This window comes from Carcharhinus amblyrhynchos, chromosome 10, assembly GCF_965287045.1.
Source record: "Carcharhinus amblyrhynchos chromosome 10, sCarAmb.v2.hapA, whole genome shotgun sequence".
Classification (NCBI taxonomy): domain Eukaryota; kingdom Metazoa; phylum Chordata; class Chondrichthyes; order Carcharhiniformes; family Carcharhinidae; genus Carcharhinus; species Carcharhinus amblyrhynchos.
This window is the reverse complement of record NC_137333.1, coordinates 61,823,872-61,844,326: the sequence shown is the minus strand read 5'-3', so window position 1 is coordinate 61,844,326 and position 20,455 is coordinate 61,823,872. Positions and strand designations below refer to the sequence as shown.

The window sequence follows — 20,455 nt, the reverse complement described above, 5'->3', positions numbered from 1 at the left end:
CATCCTTGGACTGTGCAAGGATGCTGGAGCACCCATAGGAAACCCATGCAAATATAGGGAGAACGTGCAGCATCCACACAGTCACCCAAGGCTAGAATCGAACCTGGGTCCCTGACGCTGTGAGGCAGCAGTGCAAACCACTGTGCCACCAGGCCCTTTGTCAGATGTTCAGCGTCTGCTGGCAAACAGATGAAAAGCCTGTTGTAGTATTCAATTTGCGGTTTTATGATATAAGTCAGGATCCCAATTGCTGTTTTCAGCCTGAGCCTGTACTGTGTGCTTTGGGCATCTTCACGGACAACAAAACTGATGAGGCTCACCAAAGGGAGGTGTAGAATTATTTTTAAGAATGAGAAGCATTACTCTCACGGTGCAGATGAAAATAATCCAGGTTATTGTCATGTCAGGACTTGCTTTCTTTATTCGTTCATGGGATGTGATACATCACTCGCCGGGCCAGCATTGGGTGCCTATCCCTAACTACAGGGGATGGACTAGTTAAATATCAAATATATTTGTGTGAATCTGGAATCACGTGGAGGCTAGATCAGGTGAGAATAGCAGATTTCCTTCCATAAAGGACATTAATGAACCAGATGGGTTTTTACAATAATCTACAATGGGTTATCAATTGATTTTTACTGAATGTGTGATGGGATTTGAACCTGAGAACCTAGAATATTATTCTGGGTTACTAGCCCAGTGATAATACCACTTTGCCACCGGCTCCCCAGTGTTCCACAACTGTAACATTTTCAAAGAAGCATTCGAAATAGAAGGCATCATTGGCTGTCCCAGTTCAGGCTGTGACACTTTGTGGTACAACAACTTTTTAAGATACAGATTCTTGCATCATACTTGCACCCATTGGCTTAAATTCCGTGTTCCTAAAACAGCAACAAATCACAGCTGACATGAACGAAAGTGTCAATTAACAAATAGCAGCTAGGAATAAAAACTGCCAAACAGCAATTTTAAAACCTTCCAATCAAAAAATTAACAGTCTGCAAAATCTTTCAAAAGTAAGGAGCAACATGTAGCCAATCAACATGCACCACTACTGTGATCCTTCATCTGCCTACTTGAACTCTCACTGAGAAAAACAACACTGGAAATAAGCTTTGCAAATACATCGATCATATAGTGCAGAAAGAGGCTATCCAGTCCCTCATACTGATGCTAGCTCTTTAAAAGAGCTAAAGATGATGGCATAATGGTAATAGCATTGAATTAATACTCTAGCAACTCAGGCTAATGCTGTGGGTTCATGGTTTCAAGTCCCACTATGGCATTTGAATACAATATTAAAAAAAATTGAATTTAAAAGTTTAATCACAATACCATTTACAATTGTTGTAAAATATGCTTTAGAGAAGGAAATCTGCCATCCTTACCTGGTCTGGCCTACATGTGACTCCAGACCCCAGCAATGCATTTGACTCTGAACAAGGGCAATTAGGGATGGGCAAGAAATTTTGGCCTAGCTGGTGATGCCCACCAGCAATGAACAAAAAAAAGACCTGTCCAATTTGTCCTCCTTGCTTGCTTTTCCTTTACAGTTGTGCAATTATTTTAGTTTGCAAACATTTATCCCGTTCTTTTTTGAAGATGATCGAATCTTTCTACATGCCTCTTTCAGGCATTCCACACCATAGCAATGTAAAAGAATGTCCCTTAGTTCTTTCACAGTTAACTTAAATTTTTAAAAAATTACAAGAAAATGATTAATCATACATTGGAATTTGATGTTTGAAATTGCTTTTCATCTGAATCATGAAGAGCTTGAGCCTGAAATCTACACGTTACCAGATCTGTCCATAGTAGGTGAAGAAACTCCAGCAAGTCAGCCCTCACTTTATCAAGTGCTAACAAAGTAGAAATGATGTTGACAACTTCAAAGAGAGCAGAATCAGAACAAGGTTGGGCTCAGCACCAGCACATCAATTGGGGCTGGCAAAATACTCTCATGTAGCACAGTGATTGATGATGCAAATAGTATACGTCTAGGTTTGCTTAATAATTTATACCGCACGCACGGCATTCATTCTGAGGATTTGCAGTCGCTTGTTTGTATGTGTGTTAAAGCCATGACAGCACAATTATGATGGGCTTTTAATAGAATTTTATCTTGGAAGCGAGGACTATTTATTTAATTATTAAACACAAAAGCATCTACCTATTACCCCTTGATATTCAATGGCATTACCATTGCTAAATTCCCACTCTCATCATTGACTATTGACTGGAAACTGAACTGGACTAGTCATATGAATACTGTCAATATAATAGCAGGTCAGAGGCTAGGAATCCCGTGGTGAGTAACTCGCCTTCTGACACCCAAAATATGTGCACCATCTGCAAGGCACAAGTCAGGAGTGTGATGGAATACTCTGCACTTGGCTGTATGGATGCTACTCCAACAACACTCAAGAAGTTTGACACCATTCAGAACAAAGCAACCTGCTTGCTTGGCACCCCATCCACAAGCATTCACTCCCTCCACAAACAAAAAAACAGTGGCAGCCATCTGCAAGACGCACTGTAGGAACTCATCAAGGTTCCTTAAGCAGCACTTTCAAAACCCAGGACCACTCCCATCTAGAAGGCCAAGACTAGTAGATTCCTGGGAACACTACCATCTGGAGGCTCGCTTCCAAATCACTCACCACCTTGACCTGGGGTTTACCTCCACCATACAACTGTAGCGGTTCAAGAAAGCAGCTCACCACCACCTTCCCATGAACTATTAGTGATGCCCAATAAATGCTAGCCGAGCCAACAATGCCCACATCCCATGAATAAATAAAAAGCTGGCACGATTTATTCTTTTTAGGGTTCAGCACTTCAATGATTGTAGCTTTTCTATTTGACAATGGCAAGCATGAACAGATGGATTTGGAAGGGGGTGAGGAAGTCCTCCGAGTTTCAAGAGTTCATTTAGGAATTAAAAAAATAGGAGTGTTCAGAGTAAGACTAGGATGGCTTGTAATGAGTAACAGGGTGGAAAGGCAGCTGACAGATGAGAGCAATTTTTTAACTCAGCATTTAATACTGAAAGTCTCATCAAAGTATCATTTATTTGCATAACGGTGACCTGTAACAGGAAAATGTGGATTCTCTATATGTCTCTTCATATGTAGCTAACGTTGAAACAAAATACATCCATCTTGACATATCTGAGACATCACAAATACTGAATCAGCTCAGGTTCATATCACAGAATCACAAAATAGTTACAATGCAGAAGGTCATTCAGCCCATTGTGTCTGAGCAACTCAGCTGGTTCCATTCTCTCACCTTTTCCCTGCAACCATGCACATTCTTCCTTTTCATGTAACAGTCTAATTCCCTTTTAAATGCTGTGATTGATTCCACCTCCATTATACTTCAGGCAATGAATACCAGACTCCAACCACCCACTGCATGAAATTTATTTTCCCATATCACTTTTGCCACATTTGCAAATTACTTTAAATCTCATTCTTCACCCTTTCACAAATGGGAACATTTTCACCCTACCTACTCTGATCTTGTACTTTGTACTTTGAAATTGTGTCCTGTACACCAAGGTCTATGTCTTTAATATATATATCAGGAAAAGCAAGAGTTCCAACATTGACTTCTGGGGAACTACATTATAAACCTTTCTCCAGCCTGAAAAACATCCAATAACCACAAGACTTTTGTTTCCTGTCACTCAACATGAGAGTTCTTTAACACCTACAGCCCAAGAACCCAAGGCCCCATCCCACTGCTGGCTAAGAGCGGAGAGGTGCTCATCAAGGTCAGACAGGCAGTCGGCGCTCACTTGAAGGAGCACTGTGAAGACTTCCTCAACAGAGAATCTTGGATGTCAGATTGCCCTTGGTTCCATACCCACCACCATTCAGCACAAGTCCAACGTGGCACGAGGTAGAAAAGGCCATCTGACAGCTAAGGCCTCAGGAGCAGGTGGAATCCCTGCTGGAGCACTAAAACATGGCAGCAAAACACTATTGGTGCAAAAAGGTAACCTCGTTTCCTTTATCTGGAAGGAGAACATGTCAAGAGATCAAGTCGTAATCTTGATCATCTTCAAGAAAGGTGACAGGTCTGACTGCAGAAAATACTGAGGGATTTCCCTGCTGCCAATCACAGGGAAGGCCATTGCAAGATTTACCTTAATCACCTTCTCCCTGTGGCTGAAGAGCTCCTCCTCGAGTTGCAATGCAGATTCTGCCCACTAAGGGGCATAACAGAGATCATCTTCACTGCATGGCAACGACAAGAGAAATGCAGTGAACAGGGTCAATCCTTGTACATGGCCCTCTTTCCTCACAAAAGCCTTCGACACTGTCAACCATGAGGGATTATGAAGCATTATCCTTTGTTTTGGCGAAGGTTTGTCACCATCTTCTGCCTGCTCCATGATGACATACAAGCTGTAATCCTAACCAACGAATCCATCACAGAACCAAATTCACATTCAGACTGGGATCAAGCAAGGCTGGGCCATCATACCAACATTCTCTTGATCTTCCTTGCTGCAATTCTCCACCTCACCCTCAATAAGCTAAACTAAAGAACAAACAGGAATTTGTTCAACTTCCGCCACCTGCAGGCCAGATCCAAGATTGTCCCCAACCTTTGTCATTGAGCTATAGTAGCAAACGATGCTTGCGTCTGTGCACACTCAGAGACCAACGTCCAAGTTTTCAATAGCATACTTACTGAGATGTATGAGAATATGAGCCTTACAGTGTAAGACAAAAATCCTCTACTAATCTGTCCCAATCACATAGATCTGCCTTCTATTTTAAAGAATCCATGATGAGCCCTTGGGCAATGTGGACCACTTACCATACCTTGGGAGCTTACTGTCAACAAGGGCAGATATCAGCAACGAGGTTGAACGTTGCCTTCAGTGTCCTAGCGCTGCCTTCAGCCACCTGAAGAAGAGTGCTTGAAGGCCAAAGCCTTAGACCCAGCACTAAGTTCGTGGGTTACAGAGCAGTAGAGATACTCATTTTCCTAGTTAGTTCAGAGATGTGGACCACATACAGCAAAAACCTCAAAACCCAGCAGATGTACCACCAGTGCTGTCTCTGCAAGATCCTGCAAATCTACTGACAAGATAGGCACACTAATGCCAGTGTTGTCGCTCAGGCCAACATCCCCAGCACTGAAGCATTGACTATGCTCAAACAGCTTTGCTGGGTGGGCAACATCGTCTGCATGCCTGACATGAGACCACGAAACTCCCAAAAAAAATTCTATTTTGAACTTCAACATGGCAAACAAGCCCCAGGAGGGCAGAGGAAACAACTCAAAGACACCTTCAAAGCCTCCTTGAGAAACTGCAACATTTCCCATGATGCCAGGTAATCCCTGGCCCAAGACCATCAAAAATGGAGGAAAAGCGTCTGGGAAGGAGCTGAACGTCTCGGGTTATATTGCCGAGAACAAGCTGAAGCCAAACATCGACAGCAAAAGGAGCACATGGCAAACCCCACCCACCCCTTTCTCCAACCACTGTCTGCCCCACTGTGACAGAGAATGCAGGTCACACATTGGACTGCTCAGTCACATCAGGACTACCTTACAGTGTGGAAGCAAGCCATCCTTGACTCCGAGGGATTGCCTAAGCAAAGTAAGTTACTAAGTCAATTTTGTATCCACGTTGCTGCTGTCCCTTTTATTTCATGAACTATAAATTTGCTCACAAGTCTGTTGTGTGGCAATGTATCAAATGCCTTCTGAAAGTCCATATACACTACGTCATCAGCATTACCCGCATCAAAACTCTGTTACTTTGTCAAACTTTCAGCAAGATTGTTAAATTTTCTCTTAAGGGATTTTGGCATTTTTAATTAACCTATATTTTTCCATCTGATTGGTAATTCAGTCCCAAATTATTGGTTCTAAAATTTGATTTGATTTGTTGTCACTTGCATTTGGATACAGTGGAAAGTATTGTTTCTCACATGCCACACAGACAAAGCATACTGTTCATAGATGACACAGGAGAGAAGGAAAGGAGAGAATGCAGAAAGTAGTAACACTGTCATAGCTAGGATGTGGAGAAAGATCAACTTAATATAACATAGGTCCAATCAAATTAATCCCACAACCAAAGTTTAACTGACTGGCTTCTTGTTACTGTGCTTATCCTTAAACCCTTTTTTGAACAAGAATGTAATATTTACAATTCTTCAAGTACAGACAGCCTAACCAATACTTCCTCCTTATTAATTGTAAACACTTCTAGTGTTTGAACTACCTTGTTCACCGTGATCTGGCTAACATCTACTTCCCTAGTACAAACTGCTGCAAAGTATTCATTTAATGCAGTGAAAGCTTAGTTAACCTGGTGTATGTGGAGCATCAAGAGCAAAAGATATTTTCAAATGAGCGATTATTAGTTGATCTCCCATCGCATTGCACATACTTATCTGCAGAGTATGGTCACATTGTTGCCTATTTCTAATGTCTTCTTGCTTCTGATTCTCTTCTGCTTTGTCTTTCTCAACTTCTCTGCTGCTCACCTCCCCACAACTCTTCTTTTTATCTCTCTTTCAATCTTCTGGTTCTCTCTCTGTCTTTTTTTAAGTTCATCTTTTCTTTTGGGTGGGAGGTATGGTGTGATCCAGCACAGTGGGGAATCGAGCCACCCAATGGCTGCAGCCTGCCTTTGAGATGCAGGGTTACAAAGAATGCCCCCTTGTCCAATCACTTGTGCTTCCCTGCCCCCTCACTCCAATCACATCGCTGACCTCCTCAACATTCTTCCCACTACCTCAATGCCTCACCAGCTCTTCTCCTCTGAATTATATTCTCAACTACATTACCCCTCCCTCACCTTTTGCTCTGTTATCAGTCACTTCACCCTTAACTCTCCAATCACTTCCCCACCTGCTCCTCTCAAAAGTGGTTGATTGGAGGCTGGAGGTTCCTACATCCTCAAAAGGTTTGTCTCCTCCCTTCACTTCTTAACCTCCATCTCTTCCCATGGGGCTATGTCTGCTTTCAGAAATTAATCTTCTTTTTAAAAATGGAATCAAATTTGAAGGAAAAGAAATACTACCCATCTGTCAGTCTCTCTCTTTGTATCATTTTCTCTTTTCTTTAGAGATGTAAGTGATTATCATTGACCTTTCCCACTAGCCAACAAAGTGCAAGTGAGTAATTATGAGTTGGCTTCGAAATGCATGGCTTTTTGGAATAAAATTTAATGAAGAAAAATTCATACTGTCACTCTGTTTCACCCCAACCTCTCTTACCCCTCTCATTCTCAAATCTAAATCTCACTCTATAACTGCAGGGTAAGGTGGTGTAGGAATGTACCCCTAAGCTACTTAATGTCCATGTTTTTACCCTCCCCACATCACGCCAGCCATGTCCCTACCTTCCTGGATCAGCTTTCCTGTTACGCAATATTGTGCTAGTCGGCAGCTGGCGACAGGGTTGATGAGGCTTCATCCTCAAGATGGATGAGCTCTCCTGCCAGCAGGATTAAGCAGGCAATCAGCGCATTCTGCCAGTTGCTGCCCAAGAGCCAAAATCTACCCCGCTCACCATCACCTCAATAAAACTTTTGAAATCTGCCATTTTGTGCTTTACCAGCGCTTAAAGAAAGATTACAGGACTGAGACGACAACTTGGAAGTGCTAGAAGCTAAAGGCTGGCATTGCTGCAGTCTAAATGTTTGAGTGGCATGGATGCATTCTGGAACAATTGCTATACTGCACACTTTCAGGCTACAATCTTAATTCAGCTCGCAGAGTCACAGCTCTGGGCAAAATATCAACACTAAACCCTGGCTTTTTGGAAAAGCTGAGGCTTTGAAGTGAAAACTGTAATGAAGGCTTTAAAAGGCACAAAGTACAAGGAAATGGAAAGGTGCAATCATCCTATTGTCAAATAGCTAAGTTTCTGATTTTAAAAAAAGTCCTATAAGTACCTCTGTTCTGGATCCTGGAAATTCCATTCATGAGAAAAAATTGGCAGATGAAGATTTTTCTGAAAATGGCATGAGCGATGAGTGTCAACCTGATGGCCAAGCTCTACAATCGAAGACATCGGCAAACCCATTATAAATTGGGACATAGGAATTCATGAAGGGTAAAGGTTTTCAGAGAATGTGTGATAAAGAATGTGACAATATATCAAATTGTGTCAACCTATAATGTACATTGTTATAAAAGTACATAAAATATATAAGTCTCAAACCACATAAATTATATATGTTGTGCAGAACATAACCAGTTCCTGTTCCTTTAACAGCGCCTTCCCAAACCGCAACATTTACCGCCTAAAATGTCCGCTAGAGGCAGTTGGGAACACCACCATCTGCAAGTTCCCCTTCCAGTCACAACCACCCTGCCTCCTGACTTGGAAATATATCACTGTTCTTTCACTGTGGTTGGGTCAAAATCCTTGAACTCCCTCCTTAACAGCACTGTGGGTATAGCTAACCACATCAACCACAGTGGTTCAAGGAGGTGGCTCACCACAATCTTCCCAAAGGCAATTATAAATGGGCAATAAATACTGGCCTTGCCAGCAATGCCCACATCCTATGATCAAATAAAGAAGAATGCACAGCACTACAATAAATATACACATTGGCTGTTTAGCACATAATAGCAGTGTGTTATATATGTTTATGGATATATATAGATGTTTTAGTTCTCAACATTATGACGTATACACATATACAGACACATATATCTCAAGAATTTAACTCACAGCATTTTGATATTACACATATGTTCTTCATAACACAGAGTAGTTTAATATATTATATATAAACAATCCCATAAAGATCTATCAGTATAAAGTTAAATAGTCCTTGCCTAATTGCAACTAAGTTAGCCAAAACACGCTGATTCAGGATCTAACATGGCTGATGAAAGTTTTAGAAATTTCAAACTGTACGAAGCAGGAAATGTGATGAAAAGGTTTACAGCAGAATGATTTCAAATGAACTGTTTGTGGGATAATCTTTTGTGAGATTATAGGAGAAGTATTCTTCAGCTTCTTTTCGATATTAGAATATTAGTTTCAATCATCTTCAATTATAACATCTTAGGCTGAGTTTTTGTTTGGGCATGGAGGCTTTTGAGTGTGCAAAGGCCAAACTTTGCTTTTCTTTGGAGGAAATCAAATTTTCTTCTGCGTTCCTCATCCCGCGCCATTTCCCTTTAGCTTCTGTGTGGGTCAGAAATCATGAGCAAAATAACCCATGTCCAATGAGTTGAGGGCAGTTAGAAGTCCATTAAAAACATGTCAAGTTTATGAGTTTGCGAAAAAAATGGAAAGCCTGTTAAGGAATCGGCAACATTTGGACATGTGAATATTTTCACACATTCAAACATTAGTACTGGGTGCTGCAGTGTAGTGTAGATGTGTTTTAAATGCAGTGACTCACCATAGGGATCTCCCTTTTAAAGGTAGGTGAACCTTTACTTTGACCAGCCTTGTCTATTTATTCACACATATTGCAGTACATGAAAAGACACCATAATGCAGCAAAAACATGTATCAAAATGTCCTACTGGCCTGCGCTGACATCTTTTCTACTGTGATTTAAATGGCTCTGGCTGATACGAAAAAGCCTGATTTTGAAACTTGACAAAAAAATTTAACCATCTGCAATCCAACATTGCTTTGCAGGCATTTTGCTTTGAAATTGAGATAAACATCACCTGATTTTTCCTCCCTACAAAGAAATCTGTTGTTTGGATAGCTGTGACCAATATGAATACTTAACTGATGCCAGAATTTGCTGCTCCCCCTCCCCTCATGGCACGTTTTCTAGTAGTGGAGGAGCTTAATATCAGTTGGCAGTGGGATCTTCCAGTCCCACTGAGGTTGATGGCATTTTACATGGCTTACCTGCCCGACTGCCAGGGAACATGCCTTTTGGGGGGTCGGGGGGGGGGGGCTGGTTGTCATGTTTGGTAGAACCAGAATAAGCTGCTGGTGAGAAGGCTTGGAAAATCCTGCCCTGAGTTTCAAGTGCTTTATGGGTTTCAGCCCATGAGTCATCTGAGACTGAATGATAGTTTCAAGAAGTGAATTCTACCTTTAGTGTGTTTTGTTGGCACAAGCTAATAAGTTTACAAGTATTAAAAGGATTTTTTTTGATATGGCAGATTGTATCCTTTTCTATCAGTATCAGTGAGACGGAGACTTTTATTAGACAGTGATAGGTTCATTTTTTTTCTTGAAGTAATGTAAAACATTTTCCATTAACATTGCATGTGACCTAAGGACTCTACATAGCGTGTATCTGATGTGGCTATTGATGATACATGGAGGTACATAAAGGTGATATGGGTGATCTTTGGAGAGTATGGAAGAAACAGAAGGGCATAGAGGTGGCCTGGACATTCTGAGGGGACATGAACTGGCATAGGGGTGGGTGAGGTTTAAGGGGCCTTCAAACTCTGCTGGCAGCTGGGATACTGGCTTGGGAATTGAGGCAGGACTTATAACTGGCCCGCATCCACACTCGTCCCACATTGGTTCATAGTTCACAAACTGCTCGTTTGGGGTGGAAAGACAAAAATGCCGAGCAAAGACACATGTCAGGTATGCAGTTTCTGAGCTACAAAAGCGTGGAGGTCAGGTTCCCCTCTGACTGAGGAAGATTTAGCCCCTTACACGCATTTTAATTCAACAAAGCAGAAATGCAACAAAAATAATTCAGCTTAATCTTCATCACTGATGCAAGAAACATGTAAAGACATACACTACTGCATTGAATTCTTATTGATCAGTCTTAATTTCAGCCTCTGTTTTCAATTTGATCAAGGTTTTTAGACTGGAGCTATGTATTCCCTCATACCTAGAGATAGATCCATTTCCCAGAAAGGCAGTAGATCTAATAGGTTCACAGTCAGTTATTTGCTGCTCTGAAGGGAAGTGGTACCAGCCAGGTGAGGATTAGGCTAAATTAATTGAATTATTGAAAAGATAAGGATAAGTTACTCTCTGGTATTTTTACTGTCTCGCTTCATGTATTCATGCCAAATTCCAGGATATTGTTTAACAAGATTGTTAAACCACATAAAATTAATGGGTTAAAATGTTATTAAAGTCGTGCAGGCTACAGTATGGTAAAAGTCCATCAGCAACGAATTAACTATATCACAGTGGAATTTCAACACCGCTCTATGATTTAAACTGAATGAAATATTTAGCAATACATTGCTCTTTTAAAAACACAAAATGTTTTTACACGGAGGGTGCTACAAAACACAGATATGCCTGATCAAGTTTGTATTGTTTGATTGTTAAACAGTGCAGAGAATGAATGTGCTCTGCTTTTCGTGCATTCCATGTTCTGAACAAACTATCTGTATTCCACAAACAGTATGTTCAGTACAACTAATAAAATGATCAATGCGACATGAAATATGCATCCAAACAGCACAGAATTGCACAGCCATAATATCTGCAGATTCTCAGGACAATACATTAACATATTGTAAAACTACTTGCCTGTTGCTTCAGGAAGCAGTATAGTTTTTAGAAGTAATTACAACCCCTTGGTTTTCTTTGATTTTCCTGCTTAATAGGCCTCCTCATTTTTTGTGTTACAACGACCACATTTGAAAAGTGCTTCATTGGTTTAAAATACTTTGGCATCTCCTGAAATCGTGAAAGTTGCTAGCAATTGTAAGCTATCTTTAGAATTAAGTAAAAGTCTTTTTTTTCAAAAAAAAGGTCTCTTAACTTCACAGATACAGAGAGATTTTTGCCATGACTCCCAGAAAGATTTTCTTGGCAATTTTAGAAAGGTTTGAAGTTAAATACCCATTCTACTTACGTAGTTTTTCACTAAATCTGTGTTTTTGTGGTCAATACCTAGAAGAGAAGGGAAAAAAAACAAGATGATCGCAGAGCCACAATTTGCAAAGACAAACCATTAATCATGATTTTGCCCTCCAGGTAGAGGACAGGCAGGGGACGAGTTAGAACACAAAAAGAAAATAGAAAAGGGAAAGAGGAGAACGGCGTGAGATAAGGATGAGCTTCCGAAGCCTGACAACGTCAACAGCTTGATTGTGATCCTCAAGCCCACGCTCTAGCTATGAAAATAACAGGACATACCTTTCTGGCTTACTGCTTCTGCCGCTAAAACAAAGCAGTGTCGTTCTCAACAGGAAGCCAAATCCAAATGAAATTTTATATAGGCTCCAATGCTGTGAGATTGTGTTTCATAAAAGCTGCTTGGGGAGGATGGGATACTGTAGATACAGTGGGTACATGCTTTGCATATGAAAACGCAGCAATAGAGGATACATCTGCTGATTGTACATTTGGGAAATGTGTGTGAGCAAAAGATATAGCACAATTTTGGACAATATATTGAACCATTAGCAGCATTCTGACAACAATCACCATTCATAATAAAAAATACAATCAATACTGTGCTCTCTTAACCTGAACAATGTGATATTTTGATATGATTTTCATTCCTCTGTAAGCATCTATATAAAACAATGACTACTGTTAAGGCATTATTGTCGCTTCTGTTTCTAAAATGCTAAAGTATTTCTATAAACAGTGCAAGAATAGGAATACTGCATGTTTTTGGCATATTATTCTAATTCCATGACAATAATTATGATAATTATTTTACATAAACATTACATTTTATTACTATATGCTATAGATATGGGAAAATAAATTTAAGCCTTCTGTGCGAGAATTTTTCCTGACATGCAGATAAGAATGTGCTTGTTCAAAACTGTATTCCAAATGAGTCCCATTCTTTATGTATTTGTACGGTATGTTGTTTTAATCCATTCTCTTATTTGTTTATCCTTCTTTAGCTTCCCTCACTTTATTGAGAAACATTTTGCAAACAAGAAGGATGCAACAAAACCACTGCCCAAACATTGATAGCCCAACCATTGAAAAATTGACCTACTCCCTCATTTTCCTCCCTCTCTCAGAAGGCAAGACTTTAATTAGCAATTGTCCGGTTATGGTTTTGAGGTTACACATTAACTTTGCGGCAAATTAAAAATTGAGAGCGCTAATTCTGCCACTCTGTGCTTTCATATGATAGGTGTCAGCCTTAGTCCGGTGGTAGCTGTTCTCTTGCCTCTCAATCAGAAGTATTGGGTTCAAGCTCCATTCCAAGACTTGAGCACATAATCTAGGCTGACACTTCAGTGCAGTACTGAAGGAGTGGTACACAGTCAGTGATGCCATCTTTCAGATGAGTTGTTAAATTGAAGTTCTAGCTATCTTATCAAGTAAATGTAAAATATCCCACAATATTATTTGAAGAAGATACCAGAGTTCTTCTGATATCTTAGCCAACATTTATCCCTCAACTGACACCACTAAAACAAATTATATGGTCATAGCTGTTTGTGTGATCTTGTTGCGTATAAATTGGCTGTCACATTTCCCAACATTGCTACAGTGATTACACTTCAAAAGTACTTCAAATGATACACTTTGGTATCTTTCCTTGTTTGCTACACAAAATGCAAATTGAGGGATGGGAAGAAAATATAGATATTGAAAATTCTTTTATGGGATGTGGGTGCCACTGGCTGGACCAGCATTAGTTAGGTAGTGGTTGTATTCTTGCCTTTGAATCAGAAGTACTGGGTCCAAGCTCGATTCCAAGACTTGAGCACATAATCTAGGCTGACACCTCAATGCAGTATTGAGGGAGTGCTACACTGTCAGTGTTGCCATTGTTCAGATAAGATGTTAAATTGCCAATATGCAGCATTATTCAGCCATGAATTTGATTTACAGATCAGTGCAGTACACTCTGATGGTGATGCTGAAATTCTTTTGCACACATTCATCACATTTATATTCAACCGCCATGTTTTCCTTGCTGATCTCCTGTCCGCTACTCTCCTTAAACTCTAACTTATCCAAAAATCTGCTGCACATAACCCAACCTGTGCTAAACCCCACTTACTCACCTCCCCATCCTCACCAATCCTGGCAGGTGGTGGCTTGGTGCTATTTGTCACTAGACTGGACTAGATAGAAATCCAAAGTAATGCTCTGGGGACTGGGTTCAAGTCCCACTGTGGCAAAGGTTAACTTTGAATTCAATAAAAATCTGGAATTAAAAGTCAAGTGAAACAATCATCATAAAAACCCATTTGGTTCACGAATATCCTTTGGAGAAGGAAATCAGCCACCCTTACCTGCTCTGTCTTACATGTGACTCCAGACCTCCAGCAAAATGGTTAACTTTTATCTGGTCCCACAGACCACGCAGTTCAAAGGCAATTAGGGGTGGGCAACAAGTGCTGGTCCAGCCAGTGATACCCACATCCCATTGCCAAATCCCAAGAATTTGCACTGTCTACATTTTCTTTCTCAATGCATTTAATTCTAAGTCTTTATCTGAGTCTATAAATATCCTGCCATTCCGACTCACCCTCTCCCACTTAGCTCTGTTTTACCCTTGTTCAACAGTCTCCTCCACCCCTAAAATCTCTCCAAAGGCACTAGTCATCCGATTCCTGCCTACTGCACACCCACCTGCCTTCCTTTAATCCTCCATTGTTGAGCAAACCTTCAACCATATTGGGCCTCTCCTTTGGAACTGCCCCTCCCCCGCCCATTAATCACTCCATACCTAAAAATATGCTTCTACCTTCAAAAAATCTCTTTAAAACTGCACTGTCTGGCATGGTTTTCAGTAATCCTTTACTAACTGGGCATCTATTTTCATTCTGCGTGTTGCGGGAAGCAGCTTTCACTGTACTTTTACATAAAAGGCATGTTGCTGTTGTTGTTACGCTGCATTTTCCTGCTCTTCATCATGATTTCCACATGGGCAGATGCCAGGGTGGTTAGTTCAGAATTTTTCGGTATAACAAACTGGTTTGTATCCTCAGTATTAAAAACAAAATAATCACTAAACAGATCTAGTCAGGTTGGTTTCTTTAGTGATGACCTTTGAGTAAGAAAAAGATCAATCACAGGGCACTTTCAGCTTGAACCCATTCCCCAGCCTGACACTGCCAGGATAATGGTACAGCAGTTAATCCTGGTTCAATACGATGTTCAAAACGACAGAGGGGTTAATGCTATTGACAGTACATTTTGTTCATACGTAGACAGACTCATAATGAGGAGAGATTGGCTGTTTATTTTGCTAAATTGCAATGGTGTTTAAATATATCTGAATGCATCAAACTAGTTTAGAATTAGAGGACAAATAGCAAATCGCTTATAACAAATGTAAAATCTACATTGTTTTTCACTATACTTTTGTGAATGAATAATCAAGAATATTTGCATATCTTTCTTTCCTGTTTCAGTATTAAAAAAAACCTAAAATGGCCCCAAGTTTCCTGAATGGGTTCACTGCCCCACCCATAACTTCAGTGGCACACCAGCAGAACCCATAGGATAAACGAGGGAATCATATGAACCAGTTGGCCTTGTAAGATGACGATCCTTTCTGCTTGCCTCTTACAAAGTCAATATTGCCAGAAGGGATTAGGATTTCTACACCAAGGGATCTCGCTCCCCCATTTCCTAAGGGACCTGGGTTTGATGCTGAAAAGAGGCTTGCACCAGGAGACTGAAATGCACTGGTCTTGTGATGGGCACAGGTAGGGTGTGAGAGCAGAGTGTGGGGGTGAAGATGGGGGTAAGATCCAGAAGAAAGGAGCAGCTGCCTGCCAAAAAAGGGATCGGTGCTTTCTAAAAGACAATTTTTTGGCATTAATCTCGCTGGGTGAGTGGGAGATAGATGGGGGTTTGAATGAGACAACCAGGGCACTTGCCTTCTCACATGGTGGGCAACCTTTTTGAATGATTTTGGTGGATTTGTTTTTGGGAGTGAAACCATGAATGGGTGTGTGCCTGATGACCCCATGCTAATGAGTCCCCCCCACACCCTTGCTGACCCTGAGAACTCCAGTGGCAGACATCACCAGGATTGCAGTCTGTAGATTTCCTGGACAATCCTTCTTTTACTAAAATGCAATGCAAATAATCTTTATTTGTGAAAGTCACAGAGCAAATTATGGTTCTGCAATGCGACAGAAATTTGTCTGCAGTATTTTGTTTGCACGCCAATAAGCATTGGAGTTAAACAGGTTAAAATATATTCACCAAACTATAATATGTTTTCAGGAGAAAAAAGAATTCTCCTTATTTCAGTGTGGTGACTTTTCCCACATGAATAACATACCACCAACGTACTTCCATTATCATTTTGCAGCATAAAGAGAAAAACATTATATTTTGTATCTGTTTTCTGAGGCCTGTGTCAGGGGTTGGTGCTGGGGGCGGCAGGGGGCTGGAATTTAAGAATTGCATTATTTCAGATATGTCCATATTTAAAAGAGTTTTAAATATTTCATAACTGCTAAAGAATAAGAATAAACTGATATCGAGAACTCTATTGGTTTTTCAATAAAGCAAGAAATGTATGTAAATTATTGTAATGCTGTCAACAGCGTGTTCTTGTAATTGTTCCCTATTCCACATTAAAAGCCTCAATAATGTTTATAAAATGTTGTGGAATCCCGGTAGGTTTCCTATTTAACAAGCCATGTATGACAAATCACACTGTAATGTACTATGTTCTTAATCTTTAATTAGAATGTGAAAATCTGCTGCTGAACGCAGTTAACTTTGACACATTAAATCTTCTGGTTAAACTGTCTTTCAGGAAGTGCATGGATGAAACATTGTAACAATCTACTGCCTTCCCTCCATTCACCCAGACAGTCTGGGAAGGGTGATAACATCTTGTAATACCTGTTCTGCACTAATTAATCGCTGTGGTATTTAGGACCATTCAAGTAGACAAATATGACAGAGACAGGAACAATTAGGAACCTTGTTCAAGCTACATTAACTTTTCTAGTTATTACAACAGAGCAACTAAACTTTGCTTGTAAAAGCTACAGTGGGATTGTTATACATTAGTCATGCAATTAAAAAAATATGGTGTTATGTTTACTGTAGTTCAGAATAAAAATAACAACAGTATCCCCAGCTCACTAATGAGGATGGGCCAAGTCATTTTAGTTCTGTTGGTGACACGTTATCACGCTGAAGTTTGATTCAATCAAATTTCAGCTAGCAAGAATTTGTTTCTGCATTGCTTCATTTAAATAAATATTTGATCTTTGAAATTCTGTGATTTAATAATAAAGTTTGCACAATACAGAAAGATAATCTTACTGCGTAACAGCTAAGAACAAAATAAAGAAATGGCATTTCAGAAATAGATTTATCCTTCATGAACTTCAAGAGGACATGCCTGGTTGATACAGGATTGGGAAACTGCTTGCCATTCACGCCAGACTCAGTGATCCAATACCCGCGCCTGTAGGTCCGCAGCACTCCAAATGAAAGATCAACCTCACTCCTTGATAGGAGCTGGAGACGTGAACCTGTTATCTTGACTGGGATTCTTCTTAACCAGGTTGCAAAGTCAGCATCCTTTTCAATCGAGTAGTCATAGTTGGACAAGTTTAATGCTGGTTAAACAAGGTTTTAAGTTCTTTACAGTGCCCATCATTAATTGCCCTTGGGGAGGTGATGGTGAGTCACCTTCCTGAATCTCTGCAGTCCATGGGGTGTAGGTGATTTGATTAAACATTACACTTGTGCGCAATTAAGGGTCTTTAGAGAGGCGCGGTGGCACAGTGGTTAGCGTTGCTGTCTCACAGCGCCAGGGCCTAGGGTTCAATTCTGACCTTGGGTCACTGTCTGTGTGGAGTTTGCACATTCTCCCCATGTCTGTGTGGGTTTCCTCCCACAGTCCGAAAGACATGCTGGTTCAGTGCATTGACCAAATTCTCCCTCAGTGTACCTGAACAGGTGTCGGAGTGTGGAGACTGGGAGGTTTTCACAATAATTTCATTGCAGTATTGATGCACGCTTACTTGTGACACTATTAACTCTGAAAAAAACTTAAGCCTTGACATTTGAATTGAACAACTCTGGGTGTATCCCTGGAGAGATAAAATATGTCCTTTATGTGGGGAACTATAGTTACATGGCTTTCTCAGCATTTCGTGTCAAAGATTATGTTAGGCCTACTGTTAAGTGTCCAAGCCTGGGTGAGAAACAAAACCATCCGTAATAACTTCACTTCTTCTGAAGGAGGAGAGTTAATATGACAGTTTGGAGTTCAGTGATTTTATTTTATCTAATTCCAACTGAGCTGTTAGAATCACAGGATCATAGAGGTTTACTGCAAGGAAACAGGCCCTTTGGCCCAACTAGTCCATGCCACCCCGTTGGTAAAATAATTTGTTAAGTCCTAAAAAGGGAGATTCCCTGTTTCGTGATATAAGCTGAGGAGCAAATTTTGGGAAATTGGGAAATGGCCTGTGATTTTCCCATCAGCAAAACCTCGTCTTAATATCTCAAATCCATTGGCTGGAATTCTCCGTTGGCCTTGGCAGGGATTTTACGAGCCTTGCCCGAGTGAGGTCATAAAATATCGGCTATTACCTCTGATTACTGAATGTATTTCAACAGTATGAAGCAAACGGCATGATTTCAACACACTCTCCACCATCCCCACCGCCATCAATGTGAGATAGCAGTGATCTGGTAAATATTACAGCATGTGACAAATATATACCAAATATTTGGAGCTTTATTTGTTATATCCGGTCTGTCACTGACATTTCTCAATACTCAAAAGAATTGAGATCAAGTTGTTCACAAATGATTAAAAATGGAAAGTTTTTTTTAAAATCAAGTAAAACCTAACTTTTAATTCAATGTGCTACACAAATCCAGGTTGTTGTTGCTGTTATAGCGAAACAGCAGCTAAGGCATGCTGTTAGCAGCAAAGGAGTTCCCTCAACTATACCAGACATCAGTACAATGTCAGGTCAGCATTTATCCTGAAGATGGTGGTGGAGCCTTTTATGCTGTTTCAATACAAACCTGACATCTAACTACAGAATCAGACTCGCAATGCAACATTCATCCAACAGAATGTCTGCGTTATTGCTGAACATGAAATAAATTGTATCTAAACAATATGACTACTTAATCTATTTTTATATAATGTGATGGCCACCTAATTTTCAGACATCAATTTTCCTGAATGTGAGTAAAATACAAATTTGGTAAAATCTACCATGTTCACTTGGGTCAAAAACAAAACAGGACACCTATAATCAGAATACTTTACAAAGTTATTCTGGATCAAACAAATCAAATGCTTTAACAACATTTAATTTGCATTTCGCGCAATTAATATAAGGAAACATCTTAGGATAAGTGAGGAAAAACAGCCGCTGAGTCGCAGGCGAGATTAGGAGGACTATGGGATTAGGAGGATTTCAGGGGTGGTCTTAAAAGAGGTGGGGGAGTGGGGTGGTCTTAAAAGAGGTGGGGGAGTGGGGTAGTAACGGGGATTTAAGCATGGAATTCCAGAGACTGGGACCCAGGTGACTGAAAGCATCAACACTAGAGATAGGTGGAAAGGAGGGATGGATACTTTGGCTCAAATGGTGGCATTCTCACCTCGAGTCAGAAGGCTGTGGGTAGAAATCCCACTCTGAAGTCTGCAACAACAAAATCTAGGCTGACATTCCAGTACTGATGAGTGCTACATTGTCAAAAGTTCTGTCTTTCTGATGGCACACTGTCTGGGAGCAATATTTTCAAAGGGTGTCTGGATCCGATCTCGCCCCCATAGGCAATTGAAAATCAAGCATGCAGTGAGGTGACACCATAATGTTATTTAAATAGAAGAGGAATTTTATATTTTGAAACATTGAGGAATTGGATTCCAAGGTAAGTCAGCAAGGACAAAGGTGAGTAGAACCCAGGGTAGGGTCAGATATGGGCAGTAGATGAGTTGAAATTTGAAAGTGAGTTCAAGGCACAGAATTTAAGGACATAGTTACACAGACAGGGGAAATGCAATGTGAAGCTTTGGATTTCACGTTATGCAGATTATTAAGATACAGGAAATATTTTCTTTCTGACATTAGATGAATATTAAAAGAATACTATCTTCTGGTGAAAGTCTTTGGAGAACCATTTTATTTTTGTTCAGGAGGGAGACAATCCATGTGTAATTTTTCATCACAATGACATAAGTCACAGGTATGATATTATTGTTCTTCCATTTTGCATGCTTGCCTGTAAACAAGGTGGCTCACCACCATCCACTCAAGTGCAAATAGGAAAGAGTGACAAATGACACAAAAGAATAAATAAGGAACTAAAAATGTTTGACAAGTATATTTCTTGCTGTTAATGACCCTTTACAGTGTGGCATGATTTTGGATGGCATGGGTGCATTGGCATACTAACATGGGGCACTGTGCAAATGATGCCCAAGTTCATTGACGTCTAGCTGTACAGGTGGTAGTTTTCCACAAGGGCAAAGGGAAACAGAAGGACAAGAATCAGTGGTCCATTCTTGTAGGTCTCATGGTAGCCATTGAAGAATGATACAGGTTCTGGGGGTGGAGTG

At 40.4% G+C, this 20,455-nt stretch overlaps 1 protein-coding gene across 2 annotated transcripts in view; it reads right to left on the bottom strand.

Annotated features, from left to right (window-relative positions):
* Window positions 1–20,455, bottom strand: part of LOC145348985 (PC3-like endoprotease variant B) — a 709,624-nt gene that overhangs the window by 266,907 nt on the left and 422,262 nt on the right. For both annotated transcript variants that reach the window (XM_080197162.1, XM_080197161.1), the window contains exon 7: window positions 11,816–11,853. In XM_080197162.1, coding sequence (XP_080053288.1) covers window positions 11,816–11,853 — 38 coding nt within the window. The remainder of the gene's footprint in view (window positions 1–11,815; window positions 11,854–20,455) is intronic.